The following is a 17,500-nucleotide window of genomic DNA, read 5'->3' on the forward strand; positions in this document are numbered from 1 at the left end:
TGGATCTGGAGAAACTCCTCTGTGTGTTTAGAGGTAAATGTGGGCTTTTCTAATCAATAAAGCAGTTGAAAAGTCAATATTGCAATTATAGAGCAAACCTGAGCGGAAACCTGAAGACTCCAGTTCAACATCACATCATTCTGCACAAATAAAGCTCAAATCATCCACAACTTACCCAGAATGCCTCACAAACACACTGTGCATATTCCAAACTAACTTAGGTGACAGTCGTGGCTTTTCATTGGTATCGTCTCGCCAGTAACACTAAACACCGCCGCTGAGCGGAAGCATCCGGGTGTGCACACACACTTCTGGTGATCTTCGGGAAATCATACATTTGTTATTTTTTCATCGGAATCGTACGAAACTTGGTAAAGGTTTCAGGCTCTTGCTGTGTGAACACACATATAAATCATGATCATGATCTGAACAGGTTTAATGATCCTGTAAACAATATTCACACTTGAGCTCCTCGCGGTCAGAGATGATGAACGAGACGAATCTCCTCTAGTGGAAGCGTGTGGAACTGCAGCCGAACAACATCTCACTGAAGATCATTTGATCAGATATCAAGCTTAAATTTCAAACACAACTTATTTAGATTTATGGCTTTCATTTTCTCACAGTTTTAGAGTAAACATGTTTTTGAAAACATTTGGAAAAAAAATTTAAATAGTATTTTTGTGAATTTTTCATAACAATAAACGTAATTTTAAAACTTTTTTCACTTCATCAATAATCTGCCGCTCTAAAGCGTTCTAGATTTACCAGTTTAACTTGGAAATGTAATGTTCAGGTTTATGCTCAAAAAGTGAATAAATGGATTATAAATACGGCGTAAATATAATTTAGTAGCATAAAATCCCTTAAAAATACAAAATATTAAATAAAAAACCTTATCGAACTAAAATATAGTATTAATAGCATTGAGTCTTCAGGTGAAGAGCAGCAGAGGGTTAAAGCGCATCTGCGGTCATGATTCTGCTCCGTAAACAGAGCTTGACTGATTGAGTCGTGAGACGCCTGTGAGATATGGCCATAAACCATAGAGAGATATTAAAGGAGTATTGCAGAGAGAGAGAGAGACGGATGTTAGAGAGGATGACGGTGGAAAGAGGTAATTATGGGATATCCAGAGGGTTTTACCTGAACATCTGAAGCTCGATCGCAGGAAACCGAGAACAAACACTTCAGCACATCATTATTTCACTCTGGTTTAAAGTAAACTTATACATTCACTGTAAATAATGTTGTGTGGTGCAATTATATTTATTTATTTATTTATTCATTCATTCATTTCTTTCTTTTGTGCATTTTTCTATGTATTTTGTCTTTAGACTGTAGTTTTTTTTATATGCAATTATATTTAATAATGTAAATGTAATCTAAATGTAAAAGTATTCACTGTAAAATTGTAGTGTGGTGCAATTATATTTATATTTTATATACATTTAATTTTTCTTGCCACTTAATATAAAAATATAGACTGTAAATAATGTTGTTATTAAATATAAAAACAATTATATATACTATATTTTTTGTTGTTGTTGTAGTTGCATAAATGTGTCTTATTTTAGTCATCATCTTTAGAGTGATTCTAGGTTGTTTTTTTAATTATACGCAATAATATTTATATTTATTTTATTTTTCTTGCCACTAAATATAAAAATATAAACTGTAAATAATGTTGTGTGGTTCAATTATATTTATTTATTTGCAAAAATGTGCCTTATTTTAGTCATCATCTTTAGAGTGATTCTATTTTTTTATTATATGCAATTATTTGTATTTTATTTTTGCCACTAAATATAACAATATTGGCTGTAAATAATGTGGTTTGGAGCAATTATACATATATATATAATTTTTTTTGCAACGTAATATAAAAATATCGATTGCAAATAATGTAGTTTTGGGCAATTATACAGATAACTTATTTATTTTGGGTTTTCTTGTCAGTTAATATAAAAATAAAGACTCTAAATAATGATGTGTTGTGCAATAATATTTATTTCTTTTATTTTTTGCAAAAAATGTGCCATCATCATCTTTAGAGTGATTCTAATTTTTTATTTATTTTATTATATGCAATTATATTTATTTTATTTTTGCCACTAAATATAACAATATTGGCTGTAAATAATGTGGTTTGGAGCAATTATACATATATATTTTGTATTTTTTTGCAACGTAATGTAAAAATATCGATTGCGAATAATATAGTTTGGGGCAAATATACAGATAACTTATATATTTTTGGTTTTCTTGTCAATTAATATAAAAATATAGACTCTAAATAATGATGTGTTGTGCAATAATATTTATTTATTTTATTTTTTGCAAAAATGTGCCATCATCATCTTTAGAGTGATTCTAGTTTTTATTTATTTTATTATATGCAATTATATTTATTTTATTTTTGCCACTAAATATAACAATATTGGTTGTAAATAATGTGGTTTGATGCAATAATATTTTGCTATCGAGTTATTTTTACGTTTTTCAATTATTTTGATTAAACTGCAGAGAATTTCAGACACGAATGTCCCCGTTTCCCGAGACTGAGGCTGAATGAGGATGAAAACGGACGCACACACACACACACACACACGCGAGCGCGAGGGTCACATGTTACCTGGCTATGACAAACAGCACACAACTGACACCCAAGCAAGCCAGCAGAATATACATCCAGATATCAGGGGACAGAGGGTTGAGGAAGGAGAACACGCCGGGGTTGGTGCCGTTGGGTTTGCGGTAGAGAATGCTGATTCCCAGAGTCATGAAGGGTTTGGAGAAGTCAATCACCTTCTCTCGCACGTACGTGATGGTCAGCGGCGCCACGGCCAGGTCCGCTTTCTGTCAATCACCAACAGAACACACCAATGATGTCCAGCTTAACACTCGTTTAGCAGCAAAAATGACTAGAGCTCCAGAACCAACCAAAAGATTCAAATGAATCAACTCTGAATCAACTTGTGAGAATCTCTTGTGCTGGAAAACCTTATTTGCTGTTCCGGGTCAAAAATGACCCACCTTTTAAATCGCTTGTAAATGTGTTGATATAGAATATTATCACTAAATATTGGGTTTGATCTTTTAATCAACTTGTTTTCTTTCAATAGGCACAGATTTTATGTTTATTTTTGGATCGGATTGATCGTAGGCCTCATGAATTTGAGATCATGCACCTCTTGAAGTGAACAAGCTGTGAACTTTTTCCACTCAGAAACTGAGTTCAGTTCAGTTCAGTTCAGTTCAGTACAGTTCAGTCAGTACAGTTCAGTTCAGTACAGTTCAGTTCAGTACAGTACAGTCAGTACAGTTCAGTCAGTACAGTACAGTTCAGTACAGTTCAGTTCAGTACAGTACAGTTCAGTACAGTTCAGTTCAGTACAGTTCAGTTCAGTTCAGTTCAGTACAGTTCAGTTCAGTACAGTTCAGTTCAGTACAGTTCAGTTCAGTTCAGTACAGTTCAGTACAGTTCAGTACAGTTCAGTTCAGTACAGTTCAGTACAGTTCAGTTCAGTTCAGTTCAGTACAGTTCAGTTCAGTTCAGTACAGTACAGTTCAGTTCAGTTCAGTAGAGTTCAGTTCAGTACAGTTCAGTACAGTACAGTTCAGTTCAGTTCAGTACAGTACAGTTCAGTTCTGTTCAGTTCAGTACAGTTCAGTACAGTACAGTTCAGTTCAGTTCAGTACAGTTCAGTTCAGTACAGTACAGTACAGTACAGTTCAGGTCAGTTCTGTTCAGTTCAGTCAGTTCAGTACAGTTCAGTTCAGTTCAGTACAGTTCAGTTCAGTACAGTTCAGTACAGTTCAGTTCAGTACAGTTCAGTACAGTTCAGTACAGTTCAGTTCAGTTCAGTACAGTACAGTACAGTTCAGGTCAGTTCTGTTCAGTTCAGTTCAGTCAGTTCAGTACAGTTCAGTTCAGTTCAGTTCTGTACAGTTCAGTTCAGTTCAGTTCTGTACAGTTCAGTTCAGTTCTGTTCAGTCAGTTCAGTTCAGTCAGTTCAGTTCAGTTCTGTACAGTACAGTTCAGTTCTGTACAGTACAGTTCAGTTCAGTTCAGTACAGTTCAGTTCAGTTCTGTACAGTTCAGTTCAGTCAGTTCAGTTCAGTACAGTACAGTTCAGTACAGTACAGTTCAGTTCTGTACAGTTCAGTTCAGTTCAGTTCTGTCAGTTCAGTTCAGTCAGTTCAGTTCAGTTCTGTACAGTACAGTTCTGTACAGTACAGTACAGTTCAGTTCAGTCAGTTCAGTTCTGTTCAGTTCAGTCAGTTCAGTTCAGTCAGTTCAGTTCTGTACAGTACAGTTCTGTACAGTAGAGTACAGTACAGTTCAGTTCAGTCAGTTCAGTTCAGTTCAGTTCAGTTCAGTTCAGTACAGTACAGTTCAGTTCTGTTCAGTTCAGTACAGTTCAGTTCAGTACAGTACAGTACAGTTCAGTTCAGTACAGTTCAGTTCAGTACAGTACAGTACAGTACAGGTCAGTTCTGTTCAGTTCAGTCAGTTCAGTACAGTTCAGTTCAGTTCAGTACAGTTCAGTTCAGTTCAGGTCTGTACAGTTCAGTTCAGTTCAGTCAGTTCAGTTCAGTTCAGTACAGTTCAGTTCAGTTCAGTACAGTACAGTACAGTACAGTACAGCTCAGCTCAGTTCAGTACAGTACAGTACAGGTCAGTTCTGTTCAGTTCAGTACAGTACAGTTCAGTACAGTACAGTTCAGTTCAGTTCAATTCAGTACAGTACAGTACAGTTCAGGTCAGTTCTGTTCAGTACAGTTCAGTTCAGTTCAGTTCAGTACAGTTCAGTTCAGTTCTGTACAGTTCAGTTCAGTTCAGTTCAGGTCAGTTCTGTTCAGTCAGTTCAGTACAGTTCAGTTCAGTTCAGTACAGTTCAGTTCAGTTCAGTTCTGTACAGTACAGTTCAGTTCAGTTCAGTACAGTTCAGTTCAGTTCAGTTCAGTACAGTTCAGTTCAGTTCAGTACAGTTCAGTTCAGTTCTGTACAGTTCAGTTCAGTTCAGTTCAGTACAGTTCAGTTCAGTTCTGTACAGTACAGTTCAGTTCAGTTCAGTACAGTTCAGTACAGTACAGTTCAGTACAGTTCAGTCAGTTCAGTTCAGTTCAGTACAGTTCAGTACAGTTCAGTTCAGTACAGTTCAGTTCAATTCAGTACAGTTCAGTTCAGTTCAGTTCTGTACAGTTCAGTTCAGTCAGTTCAGTTCAGTTCAGTTCAGTTCAGTACAGTTCAGTACAGTTCAGTACAGTTCAGTTCAGTACAGTTCAGTACAGTTCAGTACAGTACAGTTCAGTTCAGTTCAGTACAGTACAGTACAGTTCAGGTCAGTTCTGTTCAGTTCAGTCAGTTCAGTACAGTTCAGTTCAGTTCAGTTCTGTACAGTTCAGTTCAGTTCAGTTCTGTACAGTTCAGTTCAGTTCAGTTCTGTTCAGTCAGTTCAGTTCAGTCAGTTCAGTTCAGTTCAGTTCAGTTCTGTACAGTACAGTTCAGTTCTGTACAGTACAGTTCAGTTCAGTTCAGTACAGTTCAGTTCAGTTCAGTTCTGTACAGTTCAGTTCAGTCAGTTCAGTTCAGTACAGTACAGTTCAGTACAGTACAGTTCAGTTCTGTACAGTTCAGTTCAGTTCAGTTCTGTCAGTTCAGTTCAGTCAGTTCAGTTCAGTTCTGTACAGTACAGTTCTGTACAGTACAGTACAGTTCAGTTCAGTTCAGTCAGTTCAGTTCTGTTCAGTTCAGTCAGTTCAGTTCAGTCAGTTCAGTTCTGTACAGTACAGTTCTGTACAGTAGAGTACAGTACAGTTCAGTTCAGTTCAGTCAGTTCAGTTCAGTTCAGTTCTGTTCAGTTCAGTTAGTTCAGTTCAGTCGGTTCTGTTCAGTCAGTTCAGTTCAGTTCTGTACAGTACAGTTCTGTACAGTAGAGTACAGTACAGTTCTGTACAGTACAGTTCAGTTCAGTCAGTTCAGTTCTGTACAGTTCAGTTCAGTTCTGTACAGTACAGTTCAGTTCTGTACAGTTCAGTTCAGTTCAGTACAGTTCAGTTCAGTTCTGTACAGTACAGTTCTGTACAGTACAGTTCAGTTCAGTACAGTACAGTTCAGTCAGTTCAGTTCAGTACAGTTCAGTTCAGTTCTGTACAGTACAGTTCAGTTCTGTACAGTACAGTACAGTTCAGTACAGTACAGTTCAGTCAGTTCAGTTCTGTACAGTACAGTTCAGTTCAGTTCTGTACAGTACAGTTCAGTTCAGTTCTGTACAGTACAGTTCAGTTCAGTTCTGTACAGTACAGTTCAGTTCAGTACAGTTCAGTTCAGTTCTGTACAGTTCAGTTCTGTACAGTACAGTACAGTACAGTTCAGTTCAGTCAGTTCAGTTCTGTACAGTTCAGTTCTGTACAGTACAGTTCAGTTCTGTACAGTACAGTTCAGTTCTGTACAGTACAGTTCAGTTCTGTACAGTACAGTTCAGTACAGTACAGTTCAGTCAGTTCAGTTCAGTTCAGTACAGTTCAGTTCTGTACAGTTCAGTTCAGTTCTGTACAGTACAGTTCAGTTCTGTACAGTACAGTTCAGTTCTGTACAGTACAGTACAGTTCAGTTCAGTTCTGTACAGTACAGTACAGTTCAGTTCAGTTCAGTTCTGTACAGTACAGTTCAGTTCAGTTCTGTACAGTACAGTTCAGTTCTGTTCTGTACAGTACAGTTCAGTTCAGTTCAGTACAGTTCAGTTCAGTTCAGTTCAGTTCAGTTCAGTACAGTTCAGTTCAGTTCTGTACAGTTCAGTTCAGTTCAGGTCAGTTCTGTTCAGTCAGTTCAGTACAGTTCAGTTCAGTCAGTTCAGTTCAGTTCAGTACAGTTCAGTACAGTTCAGTTCAGTACAGTTCAGTTCAGTACAGTTCAGTTCAGTTCAGTTCAGTTCTGTACAGTTCAGTTCAGTCAGTTCAGTTCAGTTCAGTACAGTTCAGTACAGTTCAGTTCAGTACAGTTCAGTACAGTTCAGTACAGTTCAGTTCAGTTCAGTTCAGTACAGTACAGTACAGTACAGTTCAGGTCAGTTCTGTTCAGTTCAGTCAGTTCAGTATAGTTCAGTTCAGTTCTGTACAGTTCAGTTCAGTTCAGTTCTGTACAGTTCAGTTCAGTTCTGTTCAGTCAGTTCAGTTCAGTCAGTTCAGTTCAGTTCAGTTCTGTACAGTACAGTTCAGTTCTGTACAGTACAGTTCAGTTCAGTTCAGTACAGTTCAGTTCAGTTCTGTACAGTTCAGTTCAGTTCAGTCAGTTCAGTACAGTACAGTTCAGTTCTGTACAGTTCAGTTCAGTTCAGTTCAGTTCTGTCAGTTCAGTTCAGTCAGTTCAGTTCAGTTCTGTACAGTACAGTTCTGTACAGTACAGTACAGTTCAGTTCAGTTCAGTCAGTTCAGTTCTGTTCAGTCAGTTCAGTTCAGTCAGTTCAGTTCAGTTCTGTACAGTACAGTTCTGTACAGTAGAGTACAGTACAGTTCAGTCAGTTCAGTTCAGTTCAGTTCTGTTCAGTTAGTTCATTTCAGTCAGTTCTGTTCAGTCAGTTCAGTTCTGTACAGTACAGTTCTGTACAGTAGAGTACAGTACAGTTCTGTACAGTACAGTTCAGTTCAGTTCAGTCAGTTCAGTTCTGTACAGTTCAGTTCAGTTCAGTTCTGTACAGTACAGTTCAGTTCTGTACAGTACAGTTCAGTTCTGTACAGTTCAGTTCAGTTCAGTACAGTACAGTTCAGTTCTGTTCTGTACAGTACAGTTCAGTTCTGTACAGTACAGTTCAGTACAGTACAGTTCAGTCAGTTCAGTTCAGTACAGTTCAGTTCAGTTCTGTACAGTACAGTTCAGTTCTGTACAGTTCAGTTCAGTACAGTACAGTTCAGTCAGTTCAGTTCTGTACAGTACAGTTCAGTTCTGTACAGTACAGTTCAGTTCAGTTCTGTACAGTACAGTTCAGTTCAGTACAGTACAGTACAGTTCAGTCAGTTCAGTTCAGTTCTGTACAGTTCAGTTCTGTACAGTACAGTACAGTACAGTACAGTTCAGTTCAGTCAGTTCAGTTCTGTACAGTTCAGTTCTGTACAGTACAGTTCAGTTCTGTACAGTACAGTTCAGTTCTGTACAGTACAGTTCAGTTCTGTACAGTACAGTTCAGTACAGTACAGTTCAGTCAGTTCAGTTCAGTTCAGTTCTGTACAGTTCAGTTCTGTACAGTTCAGTTCAGTTCTGTACAGTACAGTTCAGTTCTGTACAGTACAGTTCAGTTCTGTACAGTACAGTACAGTTCAGTTCTGTACAGTACAGTACAGTTCAGTTCTGTACAGTACAGTTCAGTTCTGTTCAGTCAGTTCAGTTCTGTACAGTACAGTACAGTTCAGTTCAGTTCAGTTCTGTACAGTACAGTTCAGTTCAGTTCAGTTCTGTTCAGTTCAGTAAGTTCAGTTCAGTTCAGTACAGTACAGTTCAGTTCTGTACAGTTCAGTTCTGTTCAGTCAGTTCAGTTCAGTCAGTTCAGTTCTGTTCAGTTCAGTAAGTTCAGTTCAGTACAGTACAGTACAGTTCAGTCAGTTCAGTTCTGTACAGTACAGTTCAGTTCAGTTCAGTTCTGTACAGTACAGTTCAGTTCAGTTCAGTTCAGTTCTGTTCAGTTCAGTAAGTTCAGTTCAGTTCAGTTCAGTTCAGTTCAGTCAGTTCAGTTCTGTTCTGTTCTGTTCTGTTCAGTTTTTGAGTGTTTCACCCAAAAAGTGTAAAGTGTAAAAATATTTTAAAGTTGTTATACTCTGTATGAGTAACATTTTAGTCCAATGCAATAACATTAACTAGCATTTTCAGGGAAAAAGAAAATCCATTCCTGGTCAAAATGACTGCAAAACAAAATGAGAGTTAGACTGTTGAAAACAATAGGGGTGTAACAATATATCGCAATACAACAATAGTGGATAGTTCCCCCAAAATAAAAATTACTGTTTTAGTGTCAGTACTGCATTAAACTACTATATAATGTTGAATATAATGTATAATAATGCATATTTGTGGGTCCTGATAATGTCAGATGTCTGATGTTACCAGTAAAAGTGGCCTATACATTATTTTAAATATATCTAGTCAGTGAAACATATTCATCTACAATAATTCTGTATTTTCAGCTTCAGAATCATGAATATTGTTATTCTGGTGTCTCTATTGTTCATTGGGTTTCAGCACCAAGTCCAAGACTATTCATTTACACACACAATGTAATATCAAATTTAGCATTTTAATCAACAGGACGTTTTCTGTGAACCTTTTATCATGTGTCTTGGAGTATCGAGAGTATCGTGATGCGTGTCGAATCGTGACATGAGGGTATCGTTACACCCCTAGAGACACACACACACACACACACACACACACACACACACACACACACACACACACACACACACACACACACACACACACACACACACACACACACACACACACTCTCAGTCAAACGTTGTGGATTGGTAAGATTTTAATGTTTTTAAAAGTCGTCTTTTCTGCTCACCAAGGCTGCATTTATGAATGTGTGTGTGTGTGTGTGTAGACATCAGTGAGAGTGTGACTCACGTGATCCATGAGCTCGCGGATCATGCCGTTCCACTGGCCCGTGTTCTCCTCGATCGCCCCGTACTTCCCGTCCTCCACTAACTGGATCTCGTACCGGAAGCCCAGGATTCCCGAGAGTTCCCGGAGCAGATCCACACAGAAGCCCTCGAACCGGTCGTTGGCGTACAGCGGCTTATCCGACTTCTTAAACATGACGTACGGCTCCTCCTGAACACACACACACACACACACACACACACACACACACACACACACACACACACACACACAACAGCATCGGGTTCATTAGTTAGTGGATTAGCAGAACTGTGTTTACAGTCGAAAATCAAAAAGCAGGAAAATAGTTATGTGTGTGTGTAAGTGTGAGTCTCTGTGTGTGTGTGTGTGTGTCAAGTCAAGTCAAGAACTCGAAAAACTCCATCAAGTGACCTAAAACGCCATCAGGTGACCTAATGAAAAAAAAAAAAAAAAAAAAAAAAAAAGTGTGTGTGTGTGTGTTTAAGTGTGAGTCTCAGTGTGTGTGTGTGTGTGTAAGTGTGAGTCTCAGTGTGTGTGTGTGTGTGTGTAAGTGTGAGTCTCAGTGTGTGTGTGTGTGTGTGTGTGTTTACCAGTATGGTGGACACGCGCAGTAATTTGTTGGTTAGCGAGTCTGTGATGTTGGTGATTTTACTCTTGTGATTCTCTGTCATGTTCAGTCCACGCGGAGGGTCCCACGTCCCGATCTGTGCAAGAAACACACACACACACACACACACACACACATACACACATCACCAATGCATGAATTCACACATATATTATCACAAACAATCACTTACACATACTCTCTCTCTCTCTCACTCTCACTCACTCACTCACTCTCACACAATCACTCACTCTCACACAATCACACAATCAATCACTCACTCACTCACTCACTCACTCACTCACTCACTCACTCACTCACTCACTCACTCACTCACTCACTCACTCACTCACTCACACACACACACACACATACACTCACACTCACACTCTCTCACACACACACAATCACTGACTCACTCACTCACTCACTCACTCACTCACACACACACAATCACTGACTCACTCACTCTCACACAATCACTGACTCACTCACTCACACACACACACACACACACACACACACACACACACACACACACACACTCACTCTCACTCACACACACACACTCACTCACTCACACACACACTCACTCACTCACTCACTCACTCACTCACTCACTCACTCACTCACTCACTCACTCTCACACACACACACACTCACTCAGTGGTGTAGTCTACGTGATACGCAGGTATACGCCGTATACCCACTAGAAAAGGCCAAGGATTTGCGTATACCCACTTAAAAAAGCGTGAGGATACGTAACAACTTCGTTTTGTGTCAGAACTTTCACTTTCATTCATAAATTCCCCCCGTCTGTGTTTGCGAAGCGACACGGATAGAATCGCGGAATCCAGTCACAAATGGAACTTGCTATAGGGCAGAACGTCACGGATTTTGGCTATTTTTGAATGAATAAATCAAAAGTAGCTGCTGTACAATGAATCAAATCTCGATATGGACTAGTGTCTATGAATATTAAAGCTAAAAGAGACTGCAATTGTTCTACGCGTCTCTGGGAATGAGCGCTCAATGGGTCTCATTCATGAAACATTCGTAAATATACGAGTAAATATGTGAGTGATTTGCGCGTAAAGAGAAATTCCCGAAAATTCTTCTCCTGATTCACAAATACTTCGTAAACGTCAGATTTGATAGTGAAATGTGTGTGGGTTAATGAATTCCAATCAGTCGTAAATGGGACGCGCGTGCACGTTCATTCTCTCAATTACCATAAATCCCGCCCATTAAAACCGACTGACAACTATATATGGGCATTATATTATGACACGAAACGAAGGATTTCATATGTCTTCTCAAAAGCGAATGAAGAAGATAAATTTCTCAGATGCAGAAATTGAACTTTTATTATCAGAAGTTCATTCAAAACGCCACATTTTATTTTCAAGCGTACATAGTGGCGTATCAGGTCCTAAAAAAATGATTTTTTAGGTAATAATGCTTTTACCTAAATGCTTTAGGTAAAAATGCTTGGCAGATGCAGTTAATGGAGTTTCATCTGTTCATCGAACAGTCCCAGAAGTGAAAAGAAAATGGTTCGACATGAAGCTTGACTGCAACACTTGTGACTTGCGGACTTAAAAATGAATAAACAGCTTGAATATATTAAAAAAATAAAAAAAGACTTGCGGACTTGTGTTCTGTTTGCAGATGCTATTACTGGCTCTCGTAATAAAAGTAAAAAGAAAACCCGTATGTAATTACTATATATAATATTTTTTCAAAATGCTGTGTAAATATGTACCCGATTAAGGTGAATTAAAATGCAGCCTTATTAATGAGCAAAACGGTCGGATGTTAAACGCACTGTTTACGCGTGGCTGGGAGCAGGTGTAGATTTCTTTCGTACCAACTAACATTTGGAAAATACAAACATTTTAATGAATCCGAAAATTTACGCCAGAACCACTTTACACACGATTTACACAAAAATTCGTTCTGCTCGTGTTTCATGAATGAGACCCACTGTGTGCTCCACACACACACACGCACACGCACGCACACACACACACAAGCACGGGTGACTCACGCTCGTGGTGTTTTCAGCATTTCACTGTATTGAGACATGAATGATGTAGGCTACAGCTACACATGTGCATTTCATCGCAGAGCTGCGAGAATTTCACCATTTCATTTGATAAAACTATCGTCATTCATTCGTTTCATATACACACCGAAACTGTTATGTCTTTACGACAACCTGTCAAAATAAAAGTTCGGTATAACTTGAAGAAATTATAACAGAAATATATTACTATTGCACAGTAGAGTATACTTCAGGCCTAATAATAATAATAATAATAATAATATTAGTTTATTAAAACACACAGAAACTCAAATGTCTACAACCCACCAAAATAAAAGTTCGGTCTAACTCAAATTAATTAGAAAGAAATTGCACAGTAAAATGTATTTTAAAATAACACTTTTTTTTTTCAAAAACACCATTTCTAAAAGTACATTTGTATTTGTGCCTATAATGTTTAAAAAAAAATTTTGGGGGGGAAAATTGTCAGCTGATAAAACCTGTGCTTCAGGGACCATTATTCATATAACATCTAAGGCTAAAGGTAGCTCTTAACTGACTGAGTTAGATGGTGATTAACACTAAACAGAAGAAAATCAGTCCAGCCTCCCCAGCTGTAAATGTCATTGGCTGTTAAAGTCTTGTGTTGCTTATAATAAATTGACATGTTGATAACACTTAGTATTTCATAATGCTCTCAATTACATGTCGATGCATACTGTATGCATAGTGAGTGGGGGGGTATTAGAGTATACTCACTACAAAAAACTAGACTACACCACTGCACTCACTCACTCACTCACTCTCACACACACACACACACTCACTCACTCTCACTCTCACACACACACACACACACACACACACACACACACACACACACAAAACCTCGCACAATACAACTTTAACATCATAGGATGTCCTGTTACTTTATCCTCTACAGTAAAAGACCTGGGTGTTATACTCGATTGCAACCTGTCTTTTGAAAATCATATTTCATATGTTACAAAAACAGCCTTTTTCCACCTTAGAAACATTGCTAAGCTACGTAATATGCTATCAGTTTCTGATGCAGAAAAGTTAGTTCATGCATTCATGACCTCGAGACTGGATTACTGTAATGCTTTATTAGCTGGTTGTCCTGCATCCTCAATAAACAAGCTACAGTTAGTCCAAAATGCCGCCGCTAGAGTTCTTACTAGATCAAGAAAATATGATCATATAACACCGATTTTATCATCACTGCATTGGTTACCTATAAAGCTCCGTATTAATTACAAGGTATTGCTACTGACTTATAAAGCCCTAAACGGCTTAGCTCCAGTCTATTTAACGGATCTTCTATCGCCCTATAATCCATCGCGCTCTTTAAGATCACTAAATTCAAGGCTTTTGGTCATACCTAGGATATCCAGAACCACCAAAGGAGGGAGAGCATTTTCACATTTGGCTCCAAAACTCTGGAATAGTCTTCCTGATACTGTTCGTTGCTCAGACTCGCTCTCCCAGTTTAAAACTAGATTAAAGTCGCATCTCTTCAGCCAGGCATTCATATAATCCTACAGTTCAAACTACAATCCGGCCTCTAGCTCATAAATGCCAGAGGAGAACTGGCCCCCGACTGAGCCTGGGTTCTCCCAAGGTTTTTTTTTCTCCATTAGGTCACCTGATGGAGTTTTAGGACACCATTAGGTCACTTGATGGAGTTTTTCGGTTCCTTGCCACTGTTGCCTTTGGCTTGCTCAGTTGGGGATATTTTGGGGATATTTAATTTAATTTTATCAATCAATAAATTCCTCTTGAAACAAACTTTGTTGTATTATTTAAATTTAATACTGTGAAGCTGCTTTGATACAATCTGTATTGTGAAAAGCGCTATACAAATAAACTTGACTTGACACACACACACACACTCACTCACTCACTCACTCACACACACACACACACACGCACACACACACACACACACACACACATCACCAATGCATGAATTCACACATATATTATCACAAACAATCACTTACACATACTCTCTCTCTCACTCACTCACTCACTCACTCTCACACAATCACTGACTCACTCACTCACTCACTCACTCACTCACTCACTCACACACACACACACACACACACACACACACACACACACTCACACACACACACACACACACACACACACACACACACACACACACACACACACACCTTCTCGAGGCCGTTCTCTTTGAGACTGATCACGTCCAGGTCGAAGTCTGTCCTCAAGCCGTTGGTTCTGTTGAAGAGGATTCGCCCCGTCAGTCCGTCCCACGACGCCTGTGGAGACATCAGATATCAGGGAGAGAGAGAGAGATATTAGGAAATATTGCACACACTACATTAAAAAATATGACTTGAATAATAACTATATTAAACTCATTAAATAAATGATTGAACATTTCAGATTAATCTTTTTCACTGTGTTGTATGAAAGACAAATGAAAAAATATGTATATGATCTCACAAAAATTGCATTGATTTAATATCTGATGATATCATATTTACATTTAATATCTTCTCTGATCAAGACTGAGATCATATTCTGTTTATATTTTTTAAGGATATTTATTTATTTGATAGATAAATACATTTAGAACAATATATACAGTAACTGGATAATTAAATTTGATAAATAAAGTTGAATTAATAAAAAATAAAAAAAAATAAAAAAATGAATAGAGTTTTATCATGAATTCACCTTGTTTTTATCATTCAAACCTCTAAGTTTTCATTTTATTAAGTTTAGTTGTAATTTCACATGTACAGTAGTGGCTTTATATCAGAGTGTGTTCATTTCTCTCTATATGAATCGTATTGTGTTTTATTGTCATGACGTGTGTTTTCTCTCTGTGTTCGTCTGTGTGTGTGTGTGTGTGTGTGTGTGTGTGTGTGTGTGTGTGTGTGTGTGTGTGTGTGACACATCGTTCCTCAGGATGATGTTTCACTTCAAAGACTGCAGATACAGTGTGTCATTCTCACAAATTACCAGCTATGAGACCAAAGATCTAAGGAGAAACACACACAACACTCTCAACACACACACACACACACACACACACACCTGCATTCAGAACACAAAGAGTGATTTATCTGAGATAATGACACACACACACACACACATTTGCTGAGGTGTGTGTATTTGCTGAGGTGTGTGTGTGTGTGTGTGTGTGTATGTGCTGAGGTGTGTGTGTGTGTGTGTGTGTGTGTGTGTGTGTGTGTGTGTGTGTGTGTGTGTGTGTGCTGAGGTGTGTGTGTGTGTGTGTGTGTGTGTGTGCTGAGGTGTGTGTGTGTGTGCTGAGGTGTGTGTGTGTGTGTGTGTGTGTGTGTGCTGAGGTGTGTGTGTGTGCTGAGGTGTGTGTGTGTGTGCTGAGGTGTGTGTGCTGAGGTGTGTGCTGAGGTGTGTGTGTGTGTGTGTGCTGAGGTGTGTGTGTGTGTGCTGAGGTGTGTGTGTGTATGTGCTGAGGTGTGTGTGTGTGTGCTGAGGTGTGTGTGTGTATGTGCTGAGGTGTGTGTGTGTGTGCTGAGGTGTGTGTGTGTGTGCTGAGGTGTGTGTGTGTGTGCTGAGGTGTGTGTGTGTGCTGAGGTGTGTGTGTGTGTGTGCTGAGGTGTGTGTGTACCTCTTTGATGAGGCTGATGAATCTCCCACCGAAGCGCCAGGGTTTGTGTCTGTTACACTGGAGAGAACTGACCGTGATCTGAGACGACTGCTGGACGGCCACAGCGACAACGTGAACCGCATCGTACATGAGCGCAGCGTCCGTCTGCACACACACACACACACACACACACACACACACACACACACACACACACACACACACACACACACACACACACACACAGGTTTGGTTAGCTGTACTTGTGAGGACAATCCATAGGCTTAATGGTTTTTATACTTTACAAACTGTATATTCTGTTCCCCTTCACACACCCTACCCATCACGTCACACACACACACACACACACACACACACACACACACACCCCATCACATACATACACACACACACACACACACACACACACACACACACACACACACACACACACACACACACACACACATATTCACACTCGTCCCAATTAGTGTGAGATCCTTAAGGCTCATAAATAGATCCCATGAATGACAATTTAAACACACACAGTTATTAAGAGGATGCTCCTCTCATTACTGCTCTTGTGGATAATGTGTGTGTGTGTGTGTGTGTGTGTGTGTGTGTGTGTGTGTGTGTGTGTGTGTGTGTGTGTGTGTGTGTGTGTGTGTGTGTGTGTGTGTGTGTGTGTGTGTGTGTGTGTGTGTGTGAGTGAGTTTGAGAGTGTGTGTGTGTGTGTGTGTGTGTGTGAGAGTGTGTTTGTAAACGTGTTTGTAAGTGTGTGTGTGTGTGTGTGTGTGTGTGTGTGTGAGTGTGTTCGTAAGTGTGTGTGTGTGTGTGTGTGAGTGTGAGTGTGTTCGTAAGTGTGTGTGTGTGTGTGTTACTATGCTAATGATGGCTTCCAGCTCAGACAGAAGAACTGGAGACGATCCTACAGTGTTGTGAGTATCTGCATGTGTGTGACGTGTTGAAATCAGCCGTGTGTGTGTGTGTTGAGCTGAGGATGATGATGATGAGCTCTTCATTACTACAGTGTTTAATTATAACCAATCACAGGACGGAAATCACCGTGGCAACCCTCGTCCCATCACAGGCCTCCTGCCGTACGCTAGCAACAGAGATTGACCACACCAGCAACGGTTTCCATGGCAACTCTGCCTCACTGGCAGCAACGGTTGTCAAGATGATAGAGAGAGAGAGAGAGAGAGAGAGAGAGGGAGAGAGAGAGAGAGAGAGAGAGAGAGAGAGAGAGGGAGGGGGAGGGGGGGGTTGTTTTTAAAAGTTGCCAGATTGTGTTTTTCTTTTGGCGCCGAACAGACGCGACTTTACCGATGAAGAGCGTCTCCATGGCAACAGCGTTCCGATGAAGAGCGTCTCCATGGCAACAGAAAAACTCCGGAGCATCGGATCAGAACAGGAGAACCGGCACTGTTAACCCTGTAAAGCCTGGCTGATGAAATAATCATGTTTTTTTAAATGCAACCGTTTATTAAACATTTTTAGAAAATCAAAAAATAACGTTTGCATGTGTTTTTTGTTGAGAATCATATTTGATACATCAGGCTTTTATGGCTC

At 39.3% G+C, this 17,500-nt stretch overlaps 1 protein-coding gene across 1 annotated transcript in view; it reads right to left on the reverse strand.

The window, feature by feature from the left end:
* LOC309496670 (glutamate receptor ionotropic, kainate 2) overlaps positions 1-17,500 on the reverse strand; it is a 65,598-nt gene that overhangs the window by 14,345 nt on the left and 33,753 nt on the right. The window contains exons 7-11 of the mRNA XM_082166761.1: positions 15,950-16,093; positions 14,502-14,609; positions 10,234-10,347; positions 9,626-9,832; positions 2,636-2,859 (exon numbers count right to left, since the gene is read on the reverse strand). Of these exons, the coding sequence (XP_082022887.1) occupies positions 2,636-2,859; positions 9,626-9,832; positions 10,234-10,347; positions 14,502-14,609; positions 15,950-16,093 (797 nt within the window). The remainder of the gene's footprint in view (positions 1-2,635; positions 2,860-9,625; positions 9,833-10,233; positions 10,348-14,501; positions 14,610-15,949; positions 16,094-17,500) is intronic.

This window comes from Leuciscus leuciscus (genome assembly GCF_965113295.1).
Source record: "Leuciscus leuciscus genome assembly, chromosome: 4".
NCBI lineage: Eukaryota > Metazoa > Chordata > Actinopteri > Cypriniformes > Leuciscidae > Leuciscus > Leuciscus leuciscus.